General features: G+C 38.3%; 1 protein-coding gene across 3 annotated transcripts in view; it reads right to left on the bottom strand.

Annotated features, from left to right (window-relative positions):
* The window catches only part of LOC101402913 (uncharacterized), a 28,431-nt gene extending 12,295 nt beyond the window's left edge, over window positions 1-16,136 (bottom strand). Inside the window, exons 1-4 of one of the 3 annotated variants that reach the window (XM_014794830.2) lie at window positions 15,758-16,127; window positions 6,130-6,202; window positions 3,207-3,333; window positions 2,811-2,909 (exon numbers count right to left, since the gene is read on the bottom strand). In XM_014794830.2, the coding sequence (XP_014650316.1) occupies window positions 2,811-2,909; window positions 3,207-3,333; window positions 6,130-6,138 (235 nt within the window). In that variant the 5' untranslated portion in view covers window positions 6,139-6,202; window positions 15,758-16,127. Of the gene's footprint in view, window positions 1-2,810; window positions 2,910-3,206; window positions 3,334-6,129; window positions 6,203-15,757 lie in introns of all 3 variants that reach the window. The other 2 variants (XM_004439770.3, XM_014794831.2) reach the window with 2 other exon arrangements.
* Window positions 16,137-16,506: the final 370 nt, after the last annotated feature.

Below are 16,506 nucleotides of genomic sequence, written 5' to 3'. Positions count from 1 at the left end.
TTCATAGTAGCTGTTTGTAACTGTCAAATGCTGGAAACAACGCAATTGTCTATGAGCAGTACAAGTGATAAACTGTGATACACTCACACCATGGAATGAATCAACTCTGACTACTAGCAACAGTAGGTATGAATCTTAAAAGCAAAATGTTCAATAAAAAAGCAAGACATAAGGGGCCGGCCCGGTGGCGTAAGCAGTTCAGTGCACACACTCCGCTGCGGCAGCCCGGGGTTTGCTGGTTCGGATCCCGGGTGTGCACCAATGCACTGCTTGGCAAGCCATGCTGTGGCGGCGTCCCATATAAAGTGGAGGAAGATGGGCACGGATGTTAGCTCAGGGCCAGTCTTCCTCAGCAAAAAGAGGAGGATTGGAATTGGATGTTAGCTCAGGGCCAGTCTTCCTCAGCAAAAAAAGAGGAGAATTGGCAGATGCTAGCACAGTGCTGATCTCCTCAGGAAAAAAAAAAAAAAAGCAAGACATAAAAGAATATATATAGTATGATTCAATGTATATAAAATTCAAACTCAAGTAAAACTAAACTACATTGCTGTGGGTGGCACTCTTAGGTGGTAAAACTATGAAGGGACACACAGACATTGTGGACACCAAGAGATCTGTGCTGGTAGTGTTGTAGTTCTTGACCTAGGTGATGGTTCCATGAGAGTTCATTCCATATTGTTTGAATGTCCACCTATAGCTTGTTACTTTTCTGTATATGTGATAATTTCCAATAGAAAGAATTAAAATATATGAATTCCCTGCTAGGCATATCTATCTCTGCAGGCACAGGTGGATAGATAGATCAAAGTATAGAAAAAGAGGCCCTGAAATAAAAACTAACATAAATCAGAACTTATTACTGAATAGGCAGATAAAACAATGATGAAATAACCAGCTGATAAGTAAATGGTGCTAAAATAAGATGTGTGGATATGTGTGTGTGTGTGTGTGTGTGTGTGTGTATGGGGGGGGTGGTTGATTTGGACTCTCAATGTATACCTTATTGCAAAAGAAATTTAAAATGGATTTAAATGCTATAAAACAAATTGCAGAAAATTAAAAAAGAAAAACACAATAAAATATCTGTAAAATTTGTAGAGGCCAGTTAATTTTCTAAACTCACAAATCATATTAACCACAAAGGAGCTGACTACCAACACATTAAAACATACATATTAAAGATGCTAATCCAAATTAAAACTACAAAGTAAAAGCACCCTCTGGAAATGGGTAAATAAATGTTTTTATTTCACAAAGTCCATAAAAATTGACTGAAAAAATAAGGATAGTAATAGATAAAAAAGTGTAAAATACAGTAGTGAACAAGTTAAAGACAATAGAACCATTAAGATGAAAATGTCTGTTCTCACTAGTACTCCATATAGTGACACTAAAACAGTCCAGTGTACTAAGAAATCATTGTAAAATTTATTAGGGACAATAATGGCATTAAAGTTATGTAAGGGAGAAAATGTCCATATTTTTTAGAATTACATATTGAGGTTGTGCAAAGGTGAAATGACGTGAGGTCTTGGATTTATTTGAAAATATTTCAACAATAACAGGTATAGATGAAGCACTGGCCTCCCTGGCTGCTCCTCAAACACAGCCAACACACATCGGCCCCAGGGCCCTCGAACGTTTGGCTTTCTCTCTCGTGAATGTTCTTCTTCCCAGTAACCACATATAATGATTTACTACAGTATTTCTTCAGGTCTCTGCCCAAATGTCACCTTATTGGAAAAAGTGTCTCTTACCATGTCACATAAAACAGCACCCACTATCCCCTTTCTCCACTTTGTTTTTCTTTTTAGCACTCACTATTACCCAATATATTATATATTCATTTATTTGTGTATATACAATAAATAAATAAATAAATACACCCTGGAGGGTAAGCTGTGGGAATAGAGATCTGCATGTTCTGTTCACTGCTGTAACCTCAGGGTTGAGAACAGTGCTGGCTACTACGGAGTATACAGTACACAACAGGTACTCAATAAACATACACCGATGGAATGAATGTGCTGTCCTGTTTTTCCTCCTTCATATCAAATCTCTTTATCTTTGCCAGCTCTCAGTTCTCCAGGAAGGCACAGACTCTTTATTTCCCACATTCTACCTGAGGTCAATGGCATGCAGGCTCCAATCTCCCGCTATGACTTCTACACGGATCAACCCCTTTTCCACACCTTTAGCCCTCACCTTCTGCTGCACTCTCTATTTTAACCTCTCTTATAGTGGTTCTACTTTACAGAAGTTATAGACAGACATGTTCCAGTACTCCTATAAAGCTACAAATTCTGAAACTGCTTATTCCTTTTTTAATCTCTGCAGCACCTTGCAGAATACCTCACACACACTAGAAAATCACTAAATGCTCATTATAAGTATGAATGAATCAATGAGCGTATGAACTACTGTATCTAAAAAACTCTAAAGAAAATAAGTCTTTGGCAATGTAGAAAAGACTATGTTTCAGGAGACAGCAATGCTTTTTTAAGACTAAATACAAAAAAGGATGAGAAGCTTTGAGGAACTAGACCCAAAACACGGATAGAAAGGAATCTCATTAGAAAGGGTGCAGGAGGGGACCAGCTGGTTAGAATTGGGAACGAGGTATAAGAGGAGAAGAGCAGGCAGAGCATACTGAGTAAGCGGAAAGGTAAGGTTATTTGAAAGCTCACGCTGAAAAGGCTTACTTTTGCACAACAGGCCTAAAGTTTTTAAGGGGAGCTTCGCAGATAGCATCTCAAAGAAGCAGACTCTCCACTGATGAACTGGGTTGTTAACTGCCGGGCCTCACTTACCTCGCCACTGGCCTCTTGTTAGTTCTCTGTCAACCAACCAAGGCTCCTTCCCCTGCTCCAAGAAGGAGATCACATCTGGTTTAGAAATAGAGTGTCCTGCTTACAAAAGAAGTAACAAGACAAGTTTACGATGAGAATGTCCCAGAATTCAAATCCAGTCCCTTCATTAAGAAAGAGTCAAAGAAAGGAATAACAGATTTATGAAACAATAGAGGATTTGAAACTTCCCCCATAACTCAATGAAGCTTCCTCTAACTCAACAATATTAAAAACATTCCTCTGGGAACAGGATGTAGAAATCCAACTGGTTACTTGAAAGGTAGGTGAGCATTTCACAATGAAGGACGGAGACCTTCTGAGGGCAGAATCTGAATTATTATGGACAGATGTCCTTACCCATTGAAACCAGGTTGCTGTAATTCTCCAACATCACATCTCTGTATAAATCTCTCTGATCATCATTCAGGCATTCCCACTCCTCCTGAGAGAAGTCTATGGACACATCACTGAACATCACTGACTCCTGGAACAACAACCATGTATATGACTTGATTAATTTAAAAAAGTGCTTTTGTGAAGGAAAGAGAGAAGACAAAAACAAAGACAGAGGAAGTGAAAAACAGCAAGCATACAGAGTGGTGCTGAAGGTCTGGAATGCAAGTGGAGGACCGTAAACAAATAATAAGCCTGACTGAATCTCTGTGCGCCCATGTCATTCTGTTTCCTCCAGATAAAACTGCCTGTGTATAGTGGGACATCTCCATTATCCAAGTAAGTCTGGGAAGGTACAAACTTGAGCTAATATGAGTTTCCCAATTAAATGAAACAGTATATACAAATGCCTGGCACAATACTTGTCAAACTATACGTCATCACCACATGCGAGCTTCTTTCTCGCTCCTCTTTCCCAAATAGCTAAAAGTAAAATTTCAGAATAAGGGATAAAGAGAAGACATTAAAAGCATCCGGAGGAGAGTAGATCATATAAAAGACATCAAGAATCAGAGAGGCAATGGGGTTCTGAACACTTCCACTAAAAACAAGAAATAACAACAATTCTTCAATATTCTGATGGAAAAAAGAAATCCTGACCTAGACTTCTATAACCAAACTATCATTCTGTTGTGAGGGTTGAAAAAAGACATTCCTAGACATAAAAGGACACAAACACAATTTCTTAGGAAACTACCAGAGGATGTGCTCCATCAAAATGGAGGAGTAAACCAGATAAGAGGAAGATAAGATTCAAGAAATAGGTGAATTAACACAGAACAGTGAAGGAAAATCCCAGGAAAACAAAAAAAGGAAAGTCTTGGGAAAACTGAAGCAGGCCTAGAGAGTAACCAGACCAGATGGGAGTAGAAGGGACGGAAGTCTCCACATTCAAAAGGAATTGATGTGTTTGACCAGAAAACATCTTGACTGGCATGTGGCAGACATTCTGGAGATTTTGGATATAAATACATGGCCAACTAAGCAAATGGGGTGGTGGCGGGGAGCAATTAGCCCCAGAAAAAATGAAAGGCTGTAATACAATAAAGCCATGAACTGGCTAAACAGTGAGTGATATTTGTCATAATATTATGTACACTATTGATTTAACCAAAAATTGTGATATAAGTAATAAGAGAACCAGGGGAAATGAAGGGTGCAATACAGGAGTACAATGTCCCTTCCACTCTGCAGTAAGTTAAGGGACAATGAGTAAAACTGATTCATCAAAAGATAGCAATTAAACCATTTTCAAGTGTTGAGGGCAGCCACCTTTTGGGAGCAGGGCTGGTGATGAGGCAAGATTGGAACTGTACTACTTCCCTTATAAATACGTATAAAATGACTTTAAAAAATATTTTATCTTAGAAAATTAAATTTGCATATAATTCAAGACTTGATCCATTCTCATGTCACACTACCATATAATAAGAGTTATTCTTTGTTACAAAAAACTCTTTTCATAAGCATATTTTTTTTTACTGAATAATATTCTATTATATGGATATAAATTATAACTTTTCTTTTGCTTACAGACATTGAGGCTGTAGGTGATCTTTAAAGACCTCCCCCAACATTGGCTCAATCTTCCTTATAACCACCTTTTGCTTAACTGTAAATTCCCTTTGTTCCTGAGTTACAGGAAATTGATGGAGGATGATCCAGATTCACACAACGGCGTTACTGAAGTCTGTTTATCATGGATGATCTGGTGGGGTGTCAGAGTTTTGCACTGATCACTAGTCATACGCCCAAACCTGACAGGCTCATACACCAGGAGATCCTTCCATGTATTAAGACTAAAATCAAACAGAATCATTCCACATATTCTCATACTGGAAAATCTAGGTCAACCACGTAAGAGGTGTCTCTAATTATTCATTTCCATCCTATCAAATCACCGTCCAAGCAAATTAGATTCATTAACAAATGGGAAACACACTTCTGTTCTATCAAGATTTCTGGCAGAAGTCTGAGATAGAAGATGCTGAAGGACTTACTAAATGAGTTTGTAAACATCGTTTAAAAGAAGAAGGGGGAACTAGGGAGGGCACTGGGTTGTTTAGGAGGAAATGGGGCTCAGGTTCCTGAAAGGGGACTGTGTTAATCAGCAACAAAAAATTTTTCCAAAGCTGGTCTTAATCAGGCCGTTTTTTTTACATTATGTAATTCACAACCTCTTTGTGGGAACAAGTAAGGATTCTTGATGAAATCTATAAGCAATTTTCTGATGGATTTTAATTTAAGATATCTTCAGAGAAACTTGTTATCCAACCAGTTGGCTCTCTAACAGTTATCTGTAAGTTAAAAATGTAAATATTTTTTTTTTGTGAGGAAGATCAGCCTTGAGCTAACATCCATGCCAATCCTCCTCTTTTTGCTGAGGAAGACTGGCCCTGAGCTAACATCCATACCCATCTTCCTCTCCTTTATATGGGACGCTGCCACAGCATGGCCTGACAAGTGGTGTTGGTGCGCGCCCAGGATCTGAACCTGGGCCGCCAGCAGCGGAGCGCGCACACTTAACCGCTACGCCACGAGGCCGGCCCCAAAAGTGTCAAGATTTTTAACCAGACATTCTTTACTTTTTTCCAACAATGATTATCTAAGCACTTCTTTTTTCTACAAATATCTCCAGTGAGACAGAAATTTTGAATTGGCTTATTAGAAACCTTTTTCTTTAGAGCAAGGGTAAGACAACTTTGGCATTGCTTATAACTAAACTGTCTGAAAGTTTTTGTTTTGCTTTTTTTAAACAACAAAAAGCATCATGATGAGGAAAGGGGTAAAAATGACTCTATTTGAGCAAAAGGAAACAGCATCTCACCTGAGCCATGGCTTTGATATTTGCAGAAAAGTACCACTCCTCCTCTGGGCTCCTCTTTTGGAAAACAGCAGAGCTGGAGGAAGCAAAAGAAGATCCTCGTTAAGATCCCAGTTGCCTCATAACTCCCAGCATGATCATTTCCCCTCTGTTCACTCCACACAAACACTTGAGGGGTATTAGTGAGAAGAATGGGCAAATCTCTCATTATTCTCAACTCCAGAAACCTTAGGCTTTGACTGGAGCAGGATAGATTTGCACAACCCAATATAGCTTGGAACACATAATTCGTATACATATGTACATACACACAAAGATAAAAATTTTTTAATACAAATCTTAGTATATTATACACACTGTTATACATATTGCTCTTTTTTACTTAGTATATCTTAGACCGGATCCCAACTAGTACATACAGAGCTACATAATTCTCTTAGATACATTGTATTCCATTAAATGGATATACTTTATTTAACCAATCTGCTGCCTATGATCATTTGGGTTGTTTCCAGTCTCTCACTACAACAAACAATGCTGTAATAAATATTTTTGTACATATTTCACTTTACCCATATATGAATTCTGAATGATTAATCTCTAAAAGTCGATCATATGCATTTTAGTTTGGATATACATTGGTCAAATCAGTTTTCAATGATCTTGGATTGTACAATCAGGTCCTAAGTCCTGACCAAGAAACAACTGATTGATAAACCAGGTTCTCTAATCTCACCTTGTTGAGAAGACTTTTGGGGTTAAAGAGTCTTGCCTTAAGATAATTGAAATCCAGAAAAGCAAAGAAAGTAATATTACTGAAACTTTAGGAAGACGTTAAAATTAGTGTAACAATAGGAAGGAAATAAAAAGTACAAAAAAAGTACAAATGGACTAAACCCACATCATTGATGCTTTAGAATAGCTTTTGACTGTAAGTGTAGTAATAAAAATTGTAATAATTGTGTATATTCTGCATGCTTAAGATGGAGTAACTGAATTTGTGATCAATGTTTAAATGTTTAAGAATTTTTTTTCTTTATTAGATATAGGAATATAATAAACTGAGCATTATAAAAGTATAAAGGGCAGTGAGCATTCCTCTCTATGCACAAGGCTTCTTGATCATTAAACAATTTATCAATAATTTCAGGTAAAACTGACAACCCAGGAAGTAGCACCAAGTTATCAATTATTTAATGGCTTCTTCTACCCCTACACACTCGCTGCATTCTCCCAGGGGTATACACATTCCAGGAAATGAAAACTAAAGTAATCCACAAATGTCTCTTCCTTAAAACTTGAAAGTACTCCTTTAATATTATTATTAGTAGTAGTATTTATTAAGCTCTTAGTATTCTTTCATCAACCACATAGCCAATTATGTGCCAGGCATTGTGCTAGATACTAAAGAATCAACAGTAATCCAGAAAGACTTGGAAACAGAGTTCCTTCTCTCATATTCCTCACTTTAAGTCCCCCGTTCTGGTCTCTCTTTCCGGCCTTTCCCTGGCTAAAGGGATGTCCTCATGTGCTGCACTTTCCAAGCAGAACGGGCAGGAAACATTCTCAGTTCAATAGCTCAATAGCTTTCCCAACCCTCTTCATCTTTGCCCCTAGGGAGTATCCTCTCAGGCTGAATTCTTGCATCTGGGGGATCTGCTCCTCCCTTTTAAAGCCACCAATCTCTGTGGCCAAGACTGTAGTATGCTTGCAAAATGACTACACCTGTGGTATGGAGCACTGCCAAAAGACACCACTAAAGAGAAGAGAGTCCTTTGATATCTACTAAATAACTTAAATTTTTTGAGCATTTTGCACTCTTCTAAATAATAAATTTTAATAAATTTTAATTTTTTTTGGTAAGGAAGATTGACCCTGAGCTAACACATGTTGCCAATCTTCCTCTTTTTGCTAAGGAAGATTGGCCCTGGGCTAACATCCGTGCCCATCTTCTTCTATTTTGTATGTCTGATGTTGCCACAGCGTAGCCTGATGAGTGATGTGTCGGTGTGCGCCCAGGATTCGAACCTGCGAACCCCTGGGCCACCAAAGTGGAGCATGAACTTAACCACTACGCCACCGGGCCAGCCCCCTTAATAAATTTTAATTTTAATAAATTAAATAAATAATTTTAATAAAAAATGTTTTAAATTATTTCCAGCATTATCCTGATAATTTCCTGTATGCTAGTAATTGTATTTGTTAGTAACAGAGACCTGAAAAGCAGTTTAATTTTTCATATATAATGAGAAGCCAGAAGTAGGTAGAGACTGGCCTTAGCCCCATCAGTTGTTTTAGACACAATATCTATCATACAACTGAAAATTACTAGACATGCAAGGAGATAAGAAACAGAAAATAGGAGCAGAACCACAGATAATTCAGATATTGGAACTGGCAAACAAATAATTTAAAATATTTATAATTAAAATGTTAAAGACAACCAAGGAAAAGATAGGCAAATGGGTAAGTTAAGAAATTAAACAAAATTGAAATCTATACAAAAGAATCAAAAAGACAATCTAGATCAGCAAAGTAAGAAATTAAGAAGTCACTACAGGGGCCCGACTGGTGGTGCAAGCAGTTAAGTGTTCGCACTCTGCTTTGGCGGCCTGGGGTTCACAGGTTCGGATCCCGGGTGCGCACTGATGCACTGCTTGTCACGCCATGCTGTGGTGGCGTCCCATATAAAGTAGAGGAAGATGGGCACGGATGTTAGCTCAGGGCCAATCTTCCTCGGCAAAAAAAAAAAAAAAAGGAAGATCGGCATCGATGTTAGCTCAGGGCTGATCTTCCTCACAAAAAAAAAAAAAAAAGAAGTCACTGCATGGTTTTAACTTGAGACCAGACAAGCAGAAGACAGAATTACTGAACTCCAAGACAAATAAAAAATATATATATCCACATGAAGTACAGAGGAAAAAAGAACAGAAAGAACAGAAGTGAGTATGAAAGACACATGGGACACAGTTAAAAGATCTACCCTACATGTAAGTGGAGTCTCAGAGGAGAAAAGAGATTGGAGAGGAATTAATATTCGATAGACTAACTGATCAAAAGCTTCAACAAGAGTTTCAAGAAACTCAGCAAACCTGAAGAATAATAAATAAAAAGGAAAACAAAACAAACATACAAAACAAAAAGCAAAACTACAACTAAGCACATCATAGTCCAACTGTTGAAAACCAAAGAGAGGGGCCGGCCCCGTGGCTTGGTGGTTAAGGGCGCGCGCTCCGATGCTGGTGGCCCAGGTTCGGATCCCGGGCGCGCACCGAGGCACCACTTCTCCGTCCATCCTGAGGCCGAGTCCCACATACAGCAACTTGAAGGATGTGCAGCTATGACATACAACTATCTACTGGGGCTTTGGGGGGAAAAAATAAATAAATAAAATCTTTAAAAAAAAGAAAACCAAAGAGAAAGGAAAAAATCTTGAAAGCACGAGAGGAGGAAAAGATGCATGACCAAGAGCACTGATGAAAAAAAGAGAGGGTAACACAAATGAATAAAATGAGGAATGAAAAAGGGAACATCATTACAGATGCCCCAGAAATTAAAAAGATGATATGAGACCACTAATAACTTTATGTTCTTAAGTTTGAAAGCTAAAAACATGCCCAAACTAATAAACAAAAACGACAGAACATCTAAAGAGTTAGATTGATCCCATATTTAAAATCTTCCTATCAAGAAAATTTCAGGCCTAGACAGCTTCACCAGTGAATTCTTCCAAATTTAAGGAATAACTTTGGCCTTACACATAGTGAATAAACACAGGAAATTCTTCCCTACTCATTTTATGAGGCTAATATAAGCCTGACACCAAAACTTAATGAAGACATTAGAAGAAAAGAAAATTATGAGCCAATACTTCTCATGAACATACATGCAGAAATTTTACACAAAATATTCACATATCTAACCAAGTGAAATAGAAAGTTTAATACATTATGGCCAAGTAGGATTTACTTCAGGAAGAAAAGTTTGGTTCAATATTTGAAAAATCAATGTAATTTACCACACTGATATAAAAAAAAGAAAACCATATGATCCTCTTGATAGACACAGAAAATTCATTTGTCTAAATTTGGCTCTTATTAATGTAAAAAAGTCTTAGCGAATGAGAAAGAGAACTTCCTCAACTTGATAAATAGCATCTATAGTAAGTGTTTTATAGATGTTAGATACAAGGACAATATACAAAAAGCAACTGTACTTCTAGCAACAAACAACTGGAAAATAAAAAAAATTAAATACCATTTAGTTTCAACAATAAACATCAAATACGAGTCATAAATCTAACAAAAGATGTGCACTGAAAACTATAACAAATTGCCGAGAGAAATTAAAAACTTAACGAATGTAGATATATACCATATTTATTAGTTGGAAGATTCAATATTGATAAGATGTCAATTTTCCCCAAATTAACATACAGATTCACAAACAAAATCCCAGCAAAGATTTTTCATTTTTGGTGAGAATTAACAAGTTGATTCTAACATCAATAGGAAATCGAAAGGACTTAAAATAGCCAAGACAGTCCTGAAAAAGAAGAAAAAAGTTGGAGGACTAATATTACAGATTTTAAGACAGTAGGGGGCCGGCCCAGTGGCACAGCTAGTAAGGGCGCGCGCTCCGCTTCGGCAGTCCGGGGTTGGCAGGTTTGATCCCGGTAGCGCACCGACGCTACCCCTTGTCAAGCCATGCTGTGGCAGCGTCCCATATAAGATGGGCACAGATTTTAGCCCAGGGCCAATCTTCCTGAGCAAAAAAGAGGAAGATTGGCATCGGATGTTAGCTCAGGGCTGGTCTTCCTCACACACACACACACAAAAAAGACAGTGGTACAACAAAAAGACAAATAAAACAGAATATAGCCCAGGAAGAGAGCCACATATATAATATCACTTGATTCATGATAAAAGCTCCTTGCAATTCAGATGGGCAAGAACGACGTTTTCAATAAACAGTGCTGGAACAACTGGGTACTTAATGGGAAAAAAAAATTAACCTTTATCCCTGCCTCTCACCATACACAAAAATAAATTCAAGATGGATCACAGACTTAAATGTGAATGCTAAATCTATAAAGCTTCTAAAAGAAAACATAGGAGAATATTTTCAAGACCTTGGAAATAAGCAAAGATTTCTTTTCAAGATACAAAAAAGCACTAATCATAAAAGACAAAGGGCTAAAACCTGCTAGAAAAAGACCATAAATAGGCAATCACACACACAAAAAGATTTTAAAATGTTCAAGCACACTCATAATGAAAGAAATAAGAAAACAGAGACATTTTTCATGTATTAGATTGGTAAAAACTAAAAAGCATGATGATACATCCTGTTGGCTAGGCTGTGGGGGAAACAGGCACTCTTACACATTACAAGTGGGAATGAAAACTGGTACAGCAGCTCTAGAGAGGAATTCAGCAATACCTGACAAAACTGCATTCACACTTAGCTTTTGACCCAGCAATTCCACTTCTAGGAATCTACCCTGAAGATATGCCTCCAGCAATACAAAAATACATATATACAAAGTTATTTATTACAGCATTGTTTCTAGTAGCAAAATATTGTAAATGACCTAAATGCCCACAATAGGAGAGTGGTTGAATAAACCTTAGTAAATCCATATACTGGAAAACTATGTAGCTGTTAAAAAAAAAAAAAGAACTAGGAGTATCTCTTTGAATTGTGGCGGAGTGATGTCCAGGATATAACATTAAGTAAAAGAAGCAATGTTCAAAACAGTACCTAGAATATGCTATCTTTAATGAAAAAAAAGAGGCCATGCAAAAGAATACATGTATCTGCTCACTGGTGTGAAGAAATACCAGTAGAATAAAGCAGAAACTAATGAGGTTGATTATGCTCAGGGAGTGGGCAGGAACTACATTAAGGTTTTCACACTCAAAATACTGTGACATGTTACAATCAACTAGGATGTGGGGAACGGAAAGCATAACACACAAAGGTAAATGTATGAAAACTGAGTAGCAAAACTACACTGAAGAGGGGCTAAGAAAAGAACTAAGTGAAATAACTCAGGAAACAGTTTTTGACTATACACTGAAAGGTTAAAGAAAAAAAGTTGCACACAAATACTTTACTGTAGTTAGTAAATTCGTTTACATGAGTATGGGTTAGCAATTCTGAAACTACATGTATTCCAGGATATGTGTAAAAAATTATTGATACTAAGAAACAGGTTTCTCACTGTTGGAGAAAGGAGTTACAAATAAAGAAATGGCCAAACATGATGAAGACAATTCTCCATGGGTCTCGAGTGTTTCTGCACATCCTGTTTTCAGAGGCACTAAGTGCTATTATTTTGAACTATTTCTCCAAGATATTTATATAGTGAACAGCCTTGGAAGATAGAAACAGTTTCCCTCCAGAGCAAAGGATAGGCATGCTTACTACCTATTATAAAGATTCAGGTTACCTAAATTCAAGTGAACACACAAATACCTGTGTATTTTGCATCACCCTATGGGATCCAGTGCAAGAAAATGTTGATACATTGACTATTGCTATGAGCAATAAACTGTCATTCATCCTGACTCAGAAGTCTCACATCTCCTGCCAGCATCTGTGCAACTCTGGCAAGCTAACTTGTTAACTTAAAAGTAAGGTAAAATCTCAGACACTTCACAGTTCTTGACAGAATCGCATGGTATTGGATTGGAATCGAAAGTATGAGTACAAACTAGTGGGTTTTTTAACATACACAAATAAATAGACAAATAGATATAGATGTGTGTATATATATTTGTATATTTTCTACCTTTGTCCACTGACAAGAACTACAGCAATTACACCCCAGTAGCAATGAGCACACCAGGTGCCCAGAGTTTGGTTTATAAATTCACTCTCCAATAAAAGAAACCAGGGCTCCTTGGAGAAACTGTTGATTCCAGGGCTGGAAAAAGGAAAATACAAGACAGAGCCTGGAACATTTTGGTGCCAGAAAGTAAGAAAGCACTCAAAAATTGACGGCATGTTGAAAGGACACAGGAGCCAACTTGAAGGAGTTTCTAATGGCCAAATCTGGGACAATCTGAGCAACAAACTATATAACAATAAACTCATAGAATAAAACAAATATCCATGAGTTCATACATAAATAATTGAATAAACACACGAGGAATAAGGGACAGCTCTTCCTTACAGCAGAATTTAAATTAACAAATGTAGGAGGGATAATAGAGAAAATCAACACTAGGCAAACATCACAGTAATAATTGTTACAGACGACAATTATCAATGGATGTTAAAATTACTGGGTGAAAGTATGATGAGAAACAGTATTTTTGCATAGTCTCAAAGCATCTCCCCACAAGATACTTATTAATTAAAAAGGGAAAAACAGTAATTTTACAAAGGAGAAACCTGGCAGACACCACCTTATCCAAGTGAGCAAAGTTAACATTACCAGTAATGAGATATACTGCTATCACATGACTCCTGATATGACACACTGAAAAGAATACAACATCATTTCTGTGATCTTTTTGCCAAAAATGCACAGTCTAAATTTAACCATGAGGAAACAGCACATAAATCTTCAAAAGTATCAAGGTCATGACAGATAAAAAGGACTAAAGAACTATATAAAGATGGGAGAAGACTAATAAGACAAGACAATTAAATCAATGTGGGATCTTAGATTGGATCCTGGAACAGAACAGGGCACTGATAAGACATTTAGCAAATTTAAAGGTCTGTAAATTAGCCAAAAGTCTTGTATTAGTGTATATTTCCTGGTTTTCATAATTGTGGTGTGTGCACCTGAGTGAAGAATATATAGGAATTCTCTACACTATGTTTAAAATATGAAAATAAAGTTTTTTAAAATGAAAAAAAATTAAGACGAGGCAAGTGGGTAAGAAGACCTGAACAGACACTTTAAAAACCAGGATATCTAAATGGCCAAAAAACACAGGAAAAGGTGCTGAACATCATTACACGTCAGGGAAACGCAAATTACAACTGCGATGAAATTCCTCTATACAACCACCAGAACAGTTAAAATAAAAGACTGACAATATCAAATAATGGAGACAATGTGGAACAAATGAAACTCACATACATTGCTGGATGGAGTGGAAATTGGTACCACCACATGAGAAATTGGTACTATCTCTTAAAAACATATGCCTACCCTATGATCTAGCAATTCTACTGCGAAACATTTACCCAAGAAAAAAGCATTTATGTGTTTACCAAAAACACAGTAGAAATGTTCATTGCAGCAACACAATCTGTAATAGCCAAAAACTGGAAACTATCAAATGTCCATCAACAGTCTAATCAATTAGTAAATTGCAATATATCCCCAAATGTAATGAGAACTAAGTACAATTACACTCATCAACATGGATAAATCTCACAGACATAATGTGGAACAAAAGAAGTCAGGCATAAAAGAGTACATGCTATATAATTTCATTTATATATGAAGTTCAAAAATGGGTAAAACTAACTAATGGTGATAGAATTCTGAACAGTGATTCTGGGAGAGAAATAACTGGAGTACTGGCAAAGTTCTTTATATTGATGTAGGAAACATACAGCTGTATACTTAAGATTTGTACACTTTATATATACCATACCATAAAAATGTTTTTAAAAAACCTATCAGAACCATGTTTTGGTAGGGATATGGAGCAATGAGATGTTTCAAACATTACTGTGCAGGTATAAATTTGTGCATCCGCTTTGGTAAACATTTTGGCACTATTTAGTAAAGTGGAAAATATCACATGACCCAACAATTCGATTGGCAGGTAGATAAACTCATGAACGTGTAGCCTATGTAAAAGAATGCTCGGGGCAGCATTGTTTATAAAGTAAAACACTAGAAATAACTCAAATGTCCATCATTACTAGAAGGGATGAATAAATAGTGGTATAGTGGAAAAATGGAATACAATATAGCAAAGAAAATAAATGAACCACTATTATATCTAATATGGATAATTCTAAAAAACATAGTTGTACAAATAAGCAAAATAAAAGATAAAAGACAGTATGGCAGCAATGATACAAAGTTTAGAAACGGGGGGAAACTACAGTACAATGGTTAGAGAGGTATACAGAAGTGAAAAAACCTCATACATTTACCCAGTTACACAAACATAATCACACAATCACCATGGGGACATACAGCTAGAGGTAACCCACAACCAAAGCAAAAGGGGAGCAAACCCAGCGCCTCAAACCGTCACATAAGCACAGTCACACATTTACCAAGAGGACACTCAGTCACAATAGCACTAACCACGGATAAAACCACACAATATCTACAGGTGCCCCACCTATACTCTGCAGCACCCAGTCACACAGTCACACAACCACACACCCCTACGGGGACAAACGCTATCACATCCTCGGAGTCACAACCTCCCCACACCCGCACACACAATGCCGCACGTGGTCCCATTCATACACACACCATCGGCTCGCATCCAGTCACACCAGCACAGCCACAGGCTCCCAGACTGTGCTGCATACGGTGATCACTGGAACCACACGCTCACCACAGGAACAGCCAGTCACAACCACACGGTCATTCACCACATACCATCACACAGACACAATCACACCATTTTAATCTCACCTCCTCCGCCATACAAAGCCGAGGCTCCGACTCCGGCCCCGCCCTCTCCTCGGGTCCTCACCACAGGCCTCCCAAGCTTCCAGAGCAGCAGAACCCTCTACAGCACTGCAAGTTGCCGGTGCCAGACCAGAGGGTCCCGCCAGCGCGTGACTTTGAGGCTGAAATCACGCGAGAACGTGTTCATGCCGAGGAGACTTCTGGGAAATGTAGTTAGAGGCGTACGGCTGGCCGGCAAGGTGGCTACTGATCGTCAGGATTCCTGTCAGGGTTAGCTGTGCCCGTTTATCGAACCCCTCGCCGGAGGCCTCGCGGAGCGTGGCTCAGCCTCGGGCCGTAGCTCCCAAAGAAGTCCACCCCTACATGTTTGAAATGGGCTTCTCGGGCCCGTCCTACTATTCCCAAGAGTTGGACAGGCTCAGGAAGAGGAGGGTTAGTTTGCAAGAGGATTCGCACCGCCGAGCCTTCTGGGAAATGTAGTTCGGAGCAGGAAAAGCGGTGGATGGACCGTTTGAAACTTGTTTTGATTCTTCACAGTCTCCTCCTGGCCACATCGCGGAGACTTCTGGAAGTGTCGCTGCGCCCAAGGAGTGCGCGGGCTTCCTAGGTCGCCGTTTTGGCCCTTGTTTGGGCGTGCGTTTGGCTTGGGATTCCTCAGTGCATTGAAGCTGTGGGACCTGAGCTTCTGAGACCCAAAGCTGGTTAGGGAGCCGAAGGGGAGGAGACCAGGAACCTGCAAAGGGATTGGGGAG

The sequence above is a fragment of the Ceratotherium simum genome, chromosome 33 (assembly GCF_057802395.1).
Source record: "Ceratotherium simum simum isolate JZ-2026a chromosome 33, ASM5780239v1, whole genome shotgun sequence".
NCBI classification, from domain to species: Eukaryota; Metazoa; Chordata; class Mammalia; order Perissodactyla; family Rhinocerotidae; genus Ceratotherium; species Ceratotherium simum.
Note: the sequence above shows the minus strand (reverse complement) of the source record. Positions and strands in the feature narration are given on the sequence as shown.